Source organism: Salmo trutta, chromosome 18 (genome assembly GCF_901001165.1).
Source record: "Salmo trutta chromosome 18, fSalTru1.1, whole genome shotgun sequence".
Classification (NCBI taxonomy): domain Eukaryota; kingdom Metazoa; phylum Chordata; class Actinopteri; order Salmoniformes; family Salmonidae; genus Salmo; species Salmo trutta.
This window is the reverse complement of record NC_042974.1, coordinates 31,661,682-31,677,872: the sequence shown is the minus strand read 5'-3', so window position 1 is coordinate 31,677,872 and position 16,191 is coordinate 31,661,682. Positions and strand designations below refer to the sequence as shown.

Here is a 16,191-nt window from a genome sequence, read left to right as displayed (position 1 = left end):
TTATACAGAAATAACTAAACATGATGAAAAGCTGCTGTGTTGTTCAATATACACTACCATTCAAAAGTTTGGAGTCACTTGGAAATGTCCGTGTTTTTGAAAGAAAGCAAATGTTTTGTCCATTAAAATAACATAAAATTTATCAGAAATACAGTGTAGACATTGTTAATATTGTAAATGACTATTGTAGCTGGAAACGGCTGATTTTTAATAAAATCTCTACATAGGAGTACAGAGGCCCATTATCAGCAGCGATCACTCCTGTGTTCCAATGGCACGTTGTGTTAGCTAATCCAAGTTTATCATTTTAAAATGATAATTGATCATTAGAAAACCCTTTTGCAATTATGTAAGCACAGCAGAAAACTGTTGTTCTCATTAAAGAAGCAATACAATTGGCCTTCTTTAGACTAGCATCAGCATTTGTGGGTTTGATTACGGGCTCAAAATGGCCAGAAACAAAGACCTTTCTTCAAAAACTTGTCAGTCTATTCTTGTTCAGAGACATTAAGGCTATTCCATGTGAGAAATTGCCAAGAAACTGAAGATCTCGTACAACGCTGTGTACTACTCCCTTCACAGAACAGCGCAAACTGGCTCTAACCAGAATAGAAAGAGGAGTGGGAGGCCCCGGTGCACAGCTGAGCAAGAGGACAAGAATATTAGATTGTCAAGTTTGAGAAACAGACGCCTCACAAGTCCTCAACTGGCAGATTCATTAAATAGTACCCACAAAACAGTATTTCTGATCATTTGGATGTTATTTTAATGGACACATTTTTTTCGCTTTTCTTTCAAAAACAAGGACCCCAAACTTTTGAATGGTAGTGTACATGTAGCCATGTAAACAATCCCAACCTATGTTTCGCAAAACTCCCACATAGGGAAATAGAGCCTGCAAGAAGAGCCCTGTGGGGTCAGGTTATTCGTTGTGGGAAATGTGGGGACACAGTGTCCAGGTCGACAAAATGTAGTCGCTATGTGTGTGGAAAATATTTAATCACAGGTAAGGCATTTAACTTGTTTAGTATAGTCTGTTTGTAACTCCACTTACTCCACACAACATTCTTTATTTTACTAGGGCTGTTGCGGTGACCATATTACCACCACACCGGCATTCCTGAGTCATGACCGCAGTAAAATTCCACATGACCGTTGAGTCACAGTAATCTCCTTTTATGTACTCTGGATATGCTTTGGTAGTACCCAATTTACTAACTACCATCAGGGCCTATTCGCCTGGGCTCTATTGTCTATTCAGGGCTCTATTGTCCCTCTAACCACTCTGACATCAATGCAAATGCAATCGAAAATCACATCAAACTCTTATCATGAAAACAATCGGCATATCATACTTTTAAAACTCACCTCACTGTGATGACCAACTGAAGAAAGTTCAACAGCAGGTTGAAACAGTGTAAAACATAGTTGTTGTGGATGTTGTTTCAATGCCTAACACACTGAAATGGACAGCACTTTCTAAGGTGATAATTTATTCAAAACACCCATAAGCATATTAGAGCTTATGCATATGCATAAGTATGTGGACACCTGCTCATCGAATATCTCATTCCTAAATCATGGGCATTAATATGGAGTTGGTCCCCCCTTTGCTGATTTAACAGCCTCCACTCTTCTGGGAAAGCTATCCACTAGATGTTGGAACATTGCTGCGGGGACTTGCTTCCATTCAGCCACAAGAGTATTAGTGAGGTTGGCACTGATGTTGGGTGATTAGGCCTGGCTTACAGTCGGCGTTCCAATTCATCCCAAAGGTGTTTGATGGGGTTGAGGTCAGGGCTCTGTGCAGACCCTTTCCAGTTCGTTCACACCAATCTCGACAAACCACTTCTGTATGGTCCTCGCGTTGTGCATGGGGGCATTGTCTTGCTGAAACAGGAAAGTGCCTTCCCCAAACTGTTGCGACAAAGTTGGAAGCACAGAATCATCTAGAACGTCCTTGTATGCTGTAGCGTTAAGGTTTCCCTTCACTGGAGCGAAGGGGCCTAGCACCGAATCATGAAAAAGAACCCCAAACCCAGATTTGTCCCTCGGACTGCTAGATGGTGAAGCGTGATTCATCACTCCTGAGAACATGTTTCCACTGCTCCAGAGTCCAATGGCGGCGAACTTTACACCACTCCAGCCGACGCCTGACATTGCTCATGGTGATCTTAGGCTTGTGTGCGGCTGCTATGCGCTTCAGCACTCGGCAATCCCGTTCTGTTAACCTGTTGTGGCATACCACTTCGTGGCTGATCCGTTGTTGATGCTAGACGTTTCCACTTCACAATAACATCACTTACAGTTGACCAGGGCAGCTCTAGCTGGGCAGAAAATTTGATGAACTGACTTGTAGGAAAGATGGCATCCTCTGACGGTGCCACGTTGAAAGTCACTGAGCTCTTCAGTAAGGCTGTTCTACTGCCAATGTTTGTCTATGGCGATTGCATGGCTTTGTGCTCAATTTTATACACCTGAGAGCAACAGGTGTGGCTGAAATAGCCAAATACACAAATTTGAAGGGGTGTCCACATATCTTTGTATATATAGTGTATCCCCTGACGATGGCATTTTTTCAATACAGACTCCTTTTGTCGTACAGAATTCCATATAAGCCACCCAGACCTTATGAAAGTTGCACAGTATAACCTTAATATTGTAATAAAACAAATTCTTGACTTTTTCCACATTTTCTTACTTTACAGCCTTATTCTAAAATGGATTAAATATAATTTTTTGTCATCAATCTACACACAATATCCCATAATGACAAAGCAGGTTTTTTAGACATTTTTGCACATTTATGAAAAAAATTTAACGAAAATATTAGTATTCAGTACTTTGTTGAATCAACTTTGGCAGCAATTACAGCCTCAAGACTTCTTGCATATGAAGCTTTAAGCTTGGCACATCTGTATTTGGGGAGTTTCTCCCATTCTTCTCTGCAGATCCTCTCATGCTCTGTCAGGTTGGACAGAGAGCGTCGGTACACACCTATTTCCAGGTCTCTCCAGAGATGTTTGATCCGGTTCATGTCCGGGTTCTGGCTGGGCCACTCAAGAACATTCAGAGACTTGTCCCCAAGCCACTCCTGCGTTGTATTGGCTGTGTGCTTAGGGTCGTTGTCCTGTTGGAAGGTGAACCTTCGCCCCAGTCTGAGATCCTGAGCACTCTGGAGCAGGTTTACATCAAGGTTCTCTCTGTACTTGGCACCGTTCATCTTTCCCTCGATCCTGACTAGTCTCCCAGTGTGCTGCAGAGATGGTTGTCCTTCTGGAAAGTTCTCCTATCTCAACAAAGGAACTCTGGAGGAACTCACCTCCCTGACCAAGGTCCTTCTCCCCCGATTGCTCAGTTTGGCCAGGCGGCCAGCTCTAGGAAGAGTCTTGTTGTTTCAAACTTTTTCCAGTTAAGAATGATGGAGGCCACTGTATTCTTGGGGACCTTCAATGCTGCAGAAATGTTTTGGTACCCTTCCCCAGATCTCTGCCTCCGCACAGCCCTGTCTCGGCACTCTACGGACAATTCCTTCGACCTCATGGCTTGGTTTTTGCTCTGACATGCACTGTCAACTGTGGGACCTTAAATAGACAGGTGTGTGCCTTTCCAAATCATGTACAATCGATTGAATTTACTACAGGTGGACTCCAATCAAGATGTAGAAACATCTGGAAACAGGATGCACCTGAGCTCAATTTCGAGTCTCATAACAAAGGGTATCAATACTTTGGTAAATAAGGTATTTCAGTTTTTTTATACATTTGCTAAAATGTCTAAAAACCTGTTTTCGATTTGTCATTATGAGGTATTGTGTGCAGATTGACGAGGGAAAAAAATAACCTGACAAAATGGGAAAAAAGTCAAGGGGTCTGAATACTCTCCGAATGCACTGTACATAACTTGACATTTCTTCCATCCATTGTTTCAAGATGACCAACCTTCCAATTAATGGCATGGATTTCTTAGCTGCTATAACTGCTAGGTTACACAGTTTCTTCTGTTAACAGTCTCCAGTATGAACATTTCCAAGCAAACAAAAATGGGAGAATCTGTAGACATGCTGACATAAAATAACATACTCTTTGCCAGAATTCTGCCAGTCTTCACAAGACCATGACTTATGTAGCAGAAGATTACAATTTCTGAGTGCATGATATTCAGGGTCATTGGCATATAGTACATTCTATGGATGGTCTTAAACTGCGAGATGATATGAGATGATATGAACATGACTGGGCATTCTAAAATATCTGTATCCATTTATCATCATCAATAGCGTCTCCCAGGTCTTCCTCACAGTTTTGTTTGACGTGTTTTGTGTCATCAGGAAAAGCCTATCAGTTTGGATATCAACTTTAGAGGTTTGTCAGACTTCCTTAAAATAGTTTCAATCTTTGAAGCTTCTTGCTTTTCCAGTGTTTGCTGCACAGAGAAAATGAAGTGTTATGTTGGCAAAAACCCCACTCTGCGCTGTCACAGACTGGTCTTCTCTGGCTGCCAGACCCTGATGAGACCCCTGTCACTATCTGATCCTGCTCAGATGAGGCGTGACAAAGAATTACCTTGGTGTACATTTATACATTATATTATCCATGAATAGAATCAATGGTTCAATAATTGAAATTACCATTATTCCCAGATCCCTGACTGTAGCCTAGCCATGAACTCAAGATGGAACTTTATATCCATTCACCGATTGTTACAATATACTGCAAAATTCACTTGAGCTCCGTAGACTGGTTTTCTCTGGCTATCTGACCCTGCAGGGACACCTGTCACTATCTGATCCTGCTAAGACATGATGAGAATAGTGGTGTGTACTGACTGTGCACCATGACAGTGACGCCTGTAACCTGTTTATACCATGTCAGTGTGAAAAGTAAGTAATTAGCTAGGGAATCTGACAAATCAATAACTGAACAATAAAAACTCATATTGCGCTGAAAAACCATCAAAATATCTGTCTTTTGGCTAGCTCTAGCTAATGGTACATCATCAAATTTACTTCTGTTGAAACGGGACGAAACAAAGGCTACAAAACATTTCCATATACAGTACAGCTTTTAGATACTGCTACCTGACAGATAGCTAGAGACTAGGTAGAGCTGAAGTGGCTGTGGTAGCTACTAGCTAGCTAACTAGCTGCTAGGAGTTCATTCACTTCAGTCAAAAGGGGATGAAACAGTTGCTAACATAACATGTCAGTTACACTACTAGCTCAGCACTTGGAATACATACTTTTTTTCTGTCAAACAGCAGTTACCTTGTCCTCTATATCAGTCAACTAAAGAGTAGCCAGTTTATGCTCTGCTTGCTTTTACAATTTGGAGAAAAAGCAGCACGCTCTGTGGTGTTCATGCTGTCCTAAATCCAGCTTTTGTAATTGGACAGTGAGCATTCTAGGCTATTTTGGCACCGTGTTTCCGGGGCTAGACCCTAAAAGTCTGGAGCAGGGCCAGCTAGCCCACTTTAGAATGTGCAGGTGTGAACACTCACTTAGCCCCGGGCTAAAATCTCCCATAGCCCTGGGCTAAAGTGTGAATGTGCCTTATGTAAACTCCTATGTATGCTGTGTAGGTGGATGTTGTCCATAGACACTAAAAGGTCACTATCAAGCACATGTCTAATGATAGCAAATATCTCTGTCTAGTTTAAAAGAGAATCTTCCATGTAACTGATACGATGGGTGAGGCTTTATTGTTCTCTCTCTCTCTCTCTGTGTGTGTGTGTGTGTGTGTGTGTGTGTGTGTGTGTGTGTGTGTGTGTGTGTGTGTGTGTGTGTGTGTGTGTGTGTGTGTGTGTGTGTGTGTGTGTGTGTGTGTGTGTGTGTGTGTGTGATGTCATCACTACTCTCCTTGGTCCCAGGATTGGCAATTACATCACATCTAGGCCTGTGAGATTTTGTCAGCCGGTTATTGTCATGCAAAAGATTGCCGGTGTCACGGTAATTGACAGTTGGTTCATAAACATGAACCAACAACATCGCCTAGGGCTATACCTTCTCTCCCAGACTCATGGATAGACATTTTGGAGAGTAGCATAAGGTAACCAGTCCATCCAGTATGCATAATAATACAGTCCACACTAATTTTGGAGCATAGGCTAGACCAATTATGTACCAAAGACATCTTAACCTCTATGGGACCGGCGGGACGAATTCATCCCACCTACGTAACAGCCAGTTGAATCCAGTGGCGCGATTTTTAAATGTTTGAAATACTATTACTTCAATTTCTCAAACATATGACTATTTTACAGCTATTAAAAGACAAGACTCTCGTTAATCTAACCACACTGTCCGATTTCAAAAAGGCTTTACAACGAAAGCAAAACATTAGATTATGTCAGGAGAGTGCCCAGCCAGAAATAATCAGACACCCATTTTTCAAGCTAGCATATAATGTCACAAAAACCCAAACCACAGCTAAATGCAGCACTAACCTTTTATGATCTTCATCAGATGACACACCTAGGACATTATGTTATACAATACATGCATGTCTGTTCAATCAAGTTCATATTTATATAAAAAAACAGCTTTTTACATTAGCATGTGACGTTCAGAAAAAGCATACCCCCCGCAAACTTCCAGGGAATTTACTAACAATTTGCTAAATTACTCACGATAAACGTTCACAAAAAGCATAACAATTATTTTAAGAATTATAGATACATTACTCCTCTATGCACTCGATATGTCCGATTTTAAAATAGCTTTTCGGATGAAGCACATTTTGCAATATTCTAAGTACATAGCCCAGCCATCACGGGCTAGCTATTTAGACACCCGGCAAGTTTAGCCTTCACCAAAATCACATTTCCTATAAGAAAAATGGTCTTACCTTTCCTGTTCTTCGTCAGAATGCACTCCCAGGACTTCTACTTCAATAACAAATGTAGGTTTGGTCCCAAATAATCCATCGTTATATCCAAACAGCGGCATTTTGTTCGTGCGTTCTAGACACTATCAGCATGCTAAATCACGGTCGTGCGCATGGCGCAGAACGTGACAAAAAATTTCTAAATATTCCATTACCGTACTTCGAAGCATGTCAACCGCTGTTTAAAAACAATTTTTATGCAATTTATCTCGTAGAAAACCGATAATATTCCGACCGGGAATCTGCAATTAGCTAAACAGCCGAAGGAAAATACTCCACGGGGTCTAATCGCGCACGCGCCTAATTCTATTGTCCTCTGATGCGACACTTGGAAAAGGGGATTCTGTGTTTCAGCCAGAGGCTGCCTCGTCATCGTTCAGGTTTTTCCCGGGTTCTGAGAGCCTATTGGAGCCCTAGGAATTGTCACGTTACAGCTAAGATCATGACTCTTCAATAAACAGAAGCAAGAACAACAACACCTTGTCAGACAGGGTACTTCCTGCATGAAACCTTCTCAGGTTTTTGCCTGCCATAGGAGTTCTGTTATACTCACAGACACCATTCAAACAGTTTTAGAAACTTTAGGGTTTTTTCCATCCAAACCTGAACAATAATATGCATATTCTAGCTTCTGAGTTGGTGTAGGAGGCAGTTAAAAATGGGCACATATTTTTTCCAAAATTCTCAATGCTGCCCCCTAGCCCGTAGAGGTTAAATCAGTTGTGTTTTATGTGTTCCTGCCATGCATAATATGCTGTTATGCTATGTATTGTATAACGGCACAATTAGGGTTGCAAAGGGTCGGAAACTTTCCAGTAAATTTTTCTGGTCATTTTCCGGAAATCTTTCATGTCAACTTAAGCCCGGAAATCTTGGGAATTTTGCTTAAATTCATCGAAAAAGTTAGCTTATAACAGTGAACCTTTTTTTGTGGGATACACATAAGGCAATTCTAGGTCTTGTGGCATATTTTGATTAAACTATCCCCAATTCAATGGAATTGCAACCCTCTGCATGCACAGTGCATTCTTCCATCACATGTACAGCATGTACTAGTGAGATGCTATTGAGCCCACACTACTACAGTGTCTGAGCCAAGGACTACATGCTTTCTGGTTGTGATTACAATACTGGATGGGGTGAATATATTTTATATGACATAAATGATTTTTTGCTAATTAGTAAATAGTAGCCTACAGCAAAGTCTGTTTAAATCATTTCTAACTTGTTAACACTTTCTGCTAGTTAGTTTTTGCTACCATGTGGATTTTAGCTTGCTTGAGCCTGCTAACTGAGGAGTGTTAATTCACCTGTTTCCATACATGTTTAATTTTAAAACATTTATCTTACAAAGGAGTTGTTAATTCTAACTGCTTAACTATTTATCTGTACATGGAATTGTATTTGTTTTTTTTTACTCATTTTTTTATAATCTTTACCGGAAAATGCCACAGGCACTATCTGATGTGTGGAGACATTTCACTGCAGCTAATGTAGAAGGAAAAGCTGTGTACATTTGCAAATACTGTGCCAAATCATATGGGAAGAATGCAACAAAGATGCAGAATCATTTGGCCAAGTGCATAAAGTTCCCTCAGCGGTCACCACAAGTAACCTCTGACAAAAGTCCCTCTACTTCTATTCGCGGTGAAAATAATGAATCAGATACCTTATCGATAGCAACAGCTCATGGTCCTCCTGGAATCAGAAGTTTTTTGGACTCAATGGAGGAACTTAGTCAGAGAAATGCTGATAAATGTTCTTCGCCCAGCATACACCCCACCAACCAGACATGCTTTATCTACTCATTTGCTAGATACAGAGTTCAACAGAGTTAAAGTGAAGGTCAAGCAAATCATAGAGAAAGCAGGCTGTATTGCAATCATCTCTGATGGGTGTTCGACTGTTCGTGGGCAAGGAATAATTAACTACATCATATCCACCCCTCATCCAGTATTCTACAAAAGCACAGACAAGAGGGGCAACAGACACACCGGTCTCTACATTGCAGATGAGCTGAAGGCAGTCATCAATGACCTTGGACCACAGAAGGTATTTGCACTGGTGACAGACAATGCTGCGAACATGAAGGCTGCTTGGTCTAAAGTGGCGTCCTACCCTCACATCACACCCATTGGCTGTGCTGCCCTTGTATTTATTTCTGCTCCTCAAGGACATCATGCCACTGAAAACAAAGGATCAACTCTACAAGAGAGTACACTTCCATGCAAGGGATTTGGGATGGAGATGCAATTTGGCAGTCGTGCCAACATATCTCATCAGCCACCTGGTGGAAGGGACTTTGTGGATCTGAGGCTCTTTCCCCTGTTGCCTCCATCATCCTCCAAATCCCACCAACATCAGCCGCCTCAGAGCGCAACTGGTTTTTCTTTGGGTACACACACACATCAAAGCCCGCAACAGGCTGACCAATACAAGGGTTTAAAAATTGGTGGCCATCCGGGCAAATTTGAGGCTTTTTGAGCCTAACAACGAGCCATCCTCAACAAGGTTGGAAAGTGACAGTAAAGATGAGGCCTCAGAGTCTGATGTTCAAAAGGTAAACATTGAGGAGTTCCAGGGAGAAGACATGGAAGCCTGAGAGGAAGACAACCAAAGCTTTAGTTTGTAGACTATCATTTTACAGATGTATGTTGAAAACTTTTTGGGGAGATGCGATGGATCATTGCGGATCATTCAATATTCCCTTTCTTTTGTTGTTCAGTAAAATCATCCCATGTGAAGAGTCAACTCATTTAATTAAAGTTCAATTCGTAACTAAATATATATTTTTTTAATTCTATTAGAAGGATATAATCATTTGCAATTATGTCTACTTATGATAAGGTAAAAGGTTTATGTTTCTGTCACCATATGATATGGTAAATATATCCAACGCAAAAAAACATTACATTTAAATGGTATTAATATTAATTTGCATATATTTCCGTTAATTCCCATATATTCCCATATATTCCCTTTAATACGCACGGAAAGTTTCCATCTCTGAATATTCCCCAAAATGTGCAACCCTAGACACAATCATAATTTTTATTATGTTTTTTTGTGTTCGGGCTTGTGCTCATAAGCCTATACATATGCATAAGATTTAATATGCGTATGGGGTTTTGAATTAATCATCACCTTGGAAAGCGCTGTCCATTTCGTTGTCAGGCTTTGAAACAACATCCACAACAACCATGTTTTACACTCAGTTTCAACCTGCTGTTGAACTTCTTTATTCAAATGATCATCATAGTGAGGTGTTTTAAAAGTACGATAGGCCTACTGTTTTGCTGGTAAGTGTTTGATGTGATTTTCGATTGCATTTGCCTTGATGTCAGAGTGGTTAGAGGGACAATAGAGTCCTGAGTACCAGGCTTTTAGGACCTGATGATCGTTAGCAAGTTGGGTACTACTAACACGTGTCCGGAGTGCATAAAAGGAGATTACCTAAATGGTCACGTGGAATTTTACTGCAGTCATGACTCATGATTGCTGGTGTGGCTGTAATATGGTATGGTCACTGCTACAGCCCTATACATATCTCCATAGTAACTCCAGCTCCTGAGCACATTCTGGCTCATTGAACAGGCCTCTACTGCCTCTACTCCACAACAGAAAATAATTTTGCGTGAATATGTGTATGTACGTGTAAGGTGCATTCAGAAAGTATTCAGAGCTGTAACTTGTTCCAACGTTACAGCCTTATTCTAAAATGGATTAAATAAAACATTTTCCTCACCAATCTACAGACAATGTCAAAGTGAAGACAGGTTTTTATACCCTTTTGCACATTATAAAAATAAAAAGCAGAAATACCTTATTTACTTACGTTTTCAGACCCTTTGCTATTAGACTCCATTTATCATACTTGAGATGTTTCTACAACTTGTTTGGAGTCCACCTGTGGTAAATTCAATTGATTGTACATGATTTGGAAAGGCACACACCTGTCTATTTAAGGTCCCACAGTTGACAGTGCATGTCAGAGCAAAACCAAGCCCTGAGGTTGAAGGAATTGTCCGTAGAGTGCTGAGACAGGATTGTGTAGAAGCACAGATCTGGGGAAGGGTACCAAAACATTTCTGCAGCATTGCAGCAAGGTCCCCAAGATCACAGTGGCCTCCATCATTCTTAAATGGAAGAAGTTTGGAACCACCAAGACTCTTCCTAGAGCTGGGCACCCGGTCAAACTGAGCAATTGGGGGAGAAGGGCCTTGGTCAGGGAGGTGACCAAGAACCCGATGGTCACTCTGTCCAGAGTTCCTCTGTGTAGATGGGAAAACCTTCCAAAAGGACAACCATCTCTGCAGCACTCCACCAATCAAGCCTTTATGGTAGTGCCCAGATGGAAGCCACTCCTCAGTAAAAGGTACATGAAAGCCCACTTGGAGATTGCCAAAAGGCACCTAAAGGAATCTCAGACCATGAGAAACAAGATTCTCTGGTCAGATGAAACAAGATTGAACTCTTTGGCCTAAATGTCAAGTGTCACGTCTGGAGGAAACATGGCACCATCCCTACATGGTGGTAGCAGCATCATGCTGTGGGGATGTTTTTCAGCGGCAGGGATTGGAAGACTAGTCAGGATCGAGGGAAAGATGAAAAGAGTAAAAAAAAAGTACAGAAAGATTCTTGATGTAAACCTGCTCCAGTGCTCAGGATCTCAGATTGGGGTGAAGGTTCACCTTCCAACAGGACAACGACCCTAAACACACAGCCAAAACAACGCAGGAGTGGCTTCGGGACAAGTCTCTGAATGTCCTTGAGTGCCCCAGCCAGAGTCCGGACTTGAAACCAATCAAACATCTCTGGAGAGACCTGAATATAGCTGTGCAATGACGCTCCCCAACCAACCTGACAGAGCTTGAGAGGATCTGCAGAGAAGAATGGGAGAAACTCCCCAAATACAGGTTTGCCAAGCTTGTAGCATCATACCCAAGAAGACTCGAGGCTGTAATCGTTGGCAAATGTGCTTCAACAAAGTGCTGTGTGAAGGGTCTGAATACTTTTGTAAATGTGATATTTCAGTTATTTTGTTTTAATACATTTGCAAAAATGTCTAAAAAACTGTTTTTGCTTCGTCATTATGGGGTATTGTGTGTAGATTGATGAGGATAAAAACTTTTAATACATTTTAGAATAAGGCTGTAACGTAAAAAAATGTGGAAAAAGTCAAGTGGTCTGAATACTTTCCGAATGCACTGTATGTGTGTGTGCGTGCATGCTTGCATGTGTTTCTGTGTGTGATCGGCGTGCGCCCATCCAAAAAGCAGCAGGAACCTATCTGAAGTCTATGATGTCAGCTGTGTTTGACTTGTTGTGTTCCTGTTACCCATGGCTGTGTCCTGTCATGGAGAACACCTCTCAGTCCCGTCATGGAGAACACCTCTCAGTCCCATAACATGTACAGTGGGGGAAAAAAGTATTTGATCCCCTGCTGATTTTGTACGTTTGCCCACTTACAAAGAAATGATCAGTCTATAATTTTCATGGTAGGTTTATATGAACAGTGAGAGACAGAATAACAAAACAAAAAAAATCCAGAAAAACACATGTCAAAAATGTTATAAAATGATTTGCATTTTAATGAGGGAAATAAGTATTTGCCCCTCTGCAAAACATGACTTAGTACTTGGTGGCAAATCCCTTGTTGGCAATCACAGAGGTCAGACGTTTCTTGTAGTTGGCCACCAGGTTTGCACACATCTCAGGAGGGATTTTGTCCCACTCTTCTTTGCAGATCTTCTCCAAGTCATTAAGGTTTCGAGGCTGACGTTTGGCAACTCGAACCTTCACCTCCCTACACAGAGTTTCTATGGAATTAAGGTCTGGAGACTGGCTAGGCCACTCCAGGACCTTAATGTGCTTCTTCTTGAGCCACTCCTTTGTTGCCTTGGCCGTGTGTTTTGGGTCATTGTCATGCTGGAATACCCATCCACGACCCATTTTCACTGCCCTTGCTGAGGGAAGGAGGTTCTCACCCAAGATTTTACAGTACATGGCCCCGTCAAATGATGCGGTGAAGTTGTCCTGTCCCCTTAGCAGAAAAACACCCCCAAAGCATAATGTTTCCACCTCCATGTTTGACGGTGGAGATGGTGTTCTTGGGGTCATAGGCAGCATTCCACCTCCTCCAAACACGGCGAGTTGAGTTGATGTCAAAGAGCTCCATTTTGGTCTCATCTGACCACAACACTTTCACCAGTTGCCCTCTGAATCATTCAGATGTTCATTGGCAAACTTCAGACGGGCATGTATATGTATTCTTGAGCAGGGGGACCTTGCGGGTGCTGCAGGATTTCAGTCCTTCACGGCGAAGTGTGTTACCAATTGTTTTCTTGGTGACTATGGTCCCAGCTGCCTTGAGATCATTGACAAGATCCTCCCATGTAGTTCTGGGCTGATTCCTCACCGTTCTCATGATCATTGCAACTCCACGAGGTGAGAACTTGCATGGAGCCCCAGGCCGAGGGAGATTGACAGTTCTTTTGTGTTTCTTCCATTTGCGAATAATCGCACCATATGTTGTCACCTTCTCACCAAGCTGCTTGGCGATGGTCTTGTAGCCCATTCCAGCCTTGTGTAGGTCTACAATCTTGTCCCTGACATCCTTGGAGAGCTCTTTGGTCTTGGCCATGGTGGAGAGTTTGGAATCTGATTGATTCATTGCTTCTGTGGACAGGTGTCTTTTATACAGGTAACAAACTGAGATTAGGAGCACTCCCTTTAAGAGTGTGCTCCTAATCTCAGCTCGTTACCTGTATAAAAGACACCTGGGAGCCAGAAATCTTTCTGATTGAGAGGGGGTCAAATACTTACTTCCCTCATTAAAATGCAAATCAACATTTTTGACATGCGTTTTTCTTGATATTTTTGTTGTTATTCTGTCTCTCACTGTTCAAATAAACCTAACATTAAAATTATAGACTGATCATTTCTTTGTCAGTGGGCAAACATACAAAATCAGCAGGGAATCAAATACTTTTTGCCCCCACTGTAAAGTCAGCTCTGACTGTTCAGTGCTCAGTCGTCCAGCCTAATGGGACATGTCTTCAAACAGAGAGAGCCTCTACAGTGTTTTGGTATGGGAAGTAAAGGAGAGGGGCAAGAAAGGGAGAGAGAGAGAGAGAGGGGGAGAAAGAGGGAAGGAGAGAGACACAGTGGGCCTTTCTGATATAGCCAAGGTTGAAATAAACACTTCAGATCATAAAATAGAATATTGTCCTACAAAGAGGAAATGCTCTGCAGTCTTACAAACACACAAGAACAGACATATTCCATTATATTTATTTCTAGGATCTGTATTCATAATCTATGATTACAGTCACACAACATGGACCCTTCCTAGGTTCCCTGCTCAGTGTCGATGTGTCTTCATCCTATCCGCATGCTCCTCAACATTTACAGTAGACAGGCGAGCAAAGCTGTTTATTCCCGGTTTTGATCAATATAGTAAGGGCTATTATTAGCAGGCATCGCCAAATCGTAATGTCGTGCCCTGTTGCATCTTGGGAGCTGCGTTGAATTGGAGGCGGTGGCTTGAGGACATGGTGACCCAGATGAATGAGCCGCCGGAATGATCACCCCAGGGCCTCTGGAGCATTCCACTGCTGACTGTGTTGTCGTAGGAACGCTCCTAATGATTTCATAACTACAGTGTCTCATCTTATTCTGACATACCAAGCTAGGATTGGTTGGAATTTGAATTTCTGAGTTCTGGTATCTGATAATTCGAATTGGGCTGAGCTCTGTGTGAGCTCTGAGCTATGTGTCCTATGTGACACATTCCATGAACTGTGTGCCTTGCTAGCTCCAATCTAGCCTCACACAACAGATATATCCAGTTGTTTATCATGGAAAGCATTAGCTCCATTGTTAACATTTTTGTTGGTGGCCCACTCTTTTATGGTATGCAAAACTTACAGTGTAATTTTAACTCTTAACAATGCTCTATCTTTCCATCCCAGGTTATGACATCTCCAGCCTTACTACTGAGGAGGGTGCCAGATGGGAGAGTCGAAGGCTACTACAGGAGTCCTGGGACAACGAGACAGACCTTCTGTTGGACCCCCCGTCCAAAAACTGCACTGAGCCAGGTAGGGCAGGCCCCGCTTTAGAAGTTGTGATTCAACTTTTGGTTGCCAGGTTGGTGAAACTATTGGCCAAGCGAGAAATTCTGTAGTGGAGTCAAATTGAAGCTTTGGAATTAGTATACATGGGAGTCCCATGTGGGATTCCTGCAGGATATAGGGAAGACTGGAGTAGAGATGAAATAAAATAAATTAAGGGGGATTGTAAATTCAGACAGGTAGGGATAGCCTTACAGATAGGGCTGTGACGATTATGGATTTTTTTGGTAATGATTCATTGTCATGCAAACTACCATGGCTATTGTCATCACTGTCATTTTTTGGAAAAATGTTTGGAGCTTGTAATACATCATAATGCATCTTTAAAAATGTGCCTCAACATACCTAATGAATACAACACACCCCTATCTCAACCGCTCAGAACATTTGGAAATTAAGCTTCTCCTCCTGGCTGTGCCTTTCTGCTTGTGAAATGATAATCAACATTTCCCACTTTATTTAAAAAAGAAAAAATACTATTAGGTAAACTATATCTATTTGAATCCCCCCCCTTATCCTAAAATGAATGTATTAAGATTATTATGACAATTCTTTTTTTAAGTTCATGATTATTGTCCATAATTGACGGTTTCACAATTATACAATACTTATATACAATACAGTGGGTATTATAACTATTCACCCCCCCTTGGATTTTTTTTAACATTTTGTTGCTTTACAAAGTCGGAATGAAATAGATTCAATTGTATTTTTTTTCATTGAGCTACACAAAGTACTGCATAAGAATTACAAATTAATACAAATTAAATAACTAAAATATGGTCTTTACATAAGTATTCACCCCCTTTGTTTAGGCAAGCCTAATTAGTTCAGGAGTAAAATTTGGATTAACAAATCACATAATATGTTGGACTCACTCTGTGAAATAAGAGGGGTTGACATGATTTATTAATGACTACGCCTTTCTTTGTCCCCATTCATACAACATCTGTAAGATCTCTCATCTAAGTATTGAATTTCAAGCACAGATTCAACAATAAAGACGAGGGAACTATTCGAAAGCCTCATAAAGAAGGGCAGTGATTGTTAGATGGATAACAATAACAAATCAGACATTGAATATCTCTTTAAGCATCATCAAGTTAATAACTATGCTGTGGATGATGTATTAAACCACCCAGACACATCAAAGATGTATTTAGACGTCCTTC

General features: G+C 41.4%; 1 protein-coding gene across 1 annotated transcript in view; it reads left to right on the top strand.

Moving 5' to 3' along the window:
• Positions 1-16,191, top strand: part of LOC115153199 (sodium/potassium/calcium exchanger 3) — a 163,134-nt gene that overhangs the window by 54,563 nt on the left and 92,380 nt on the right. The window contains exon 2 of the mRNA XM_029698391.1: positions 14,858-14,986. Within this exon, the coding sequence (XP_029554251.1) occupies positions 14,858-14,986 (129 nt within the window). The remainder of the gene's footprint in view (positions 1-14,857; positions 14,987-16,191) is intronic.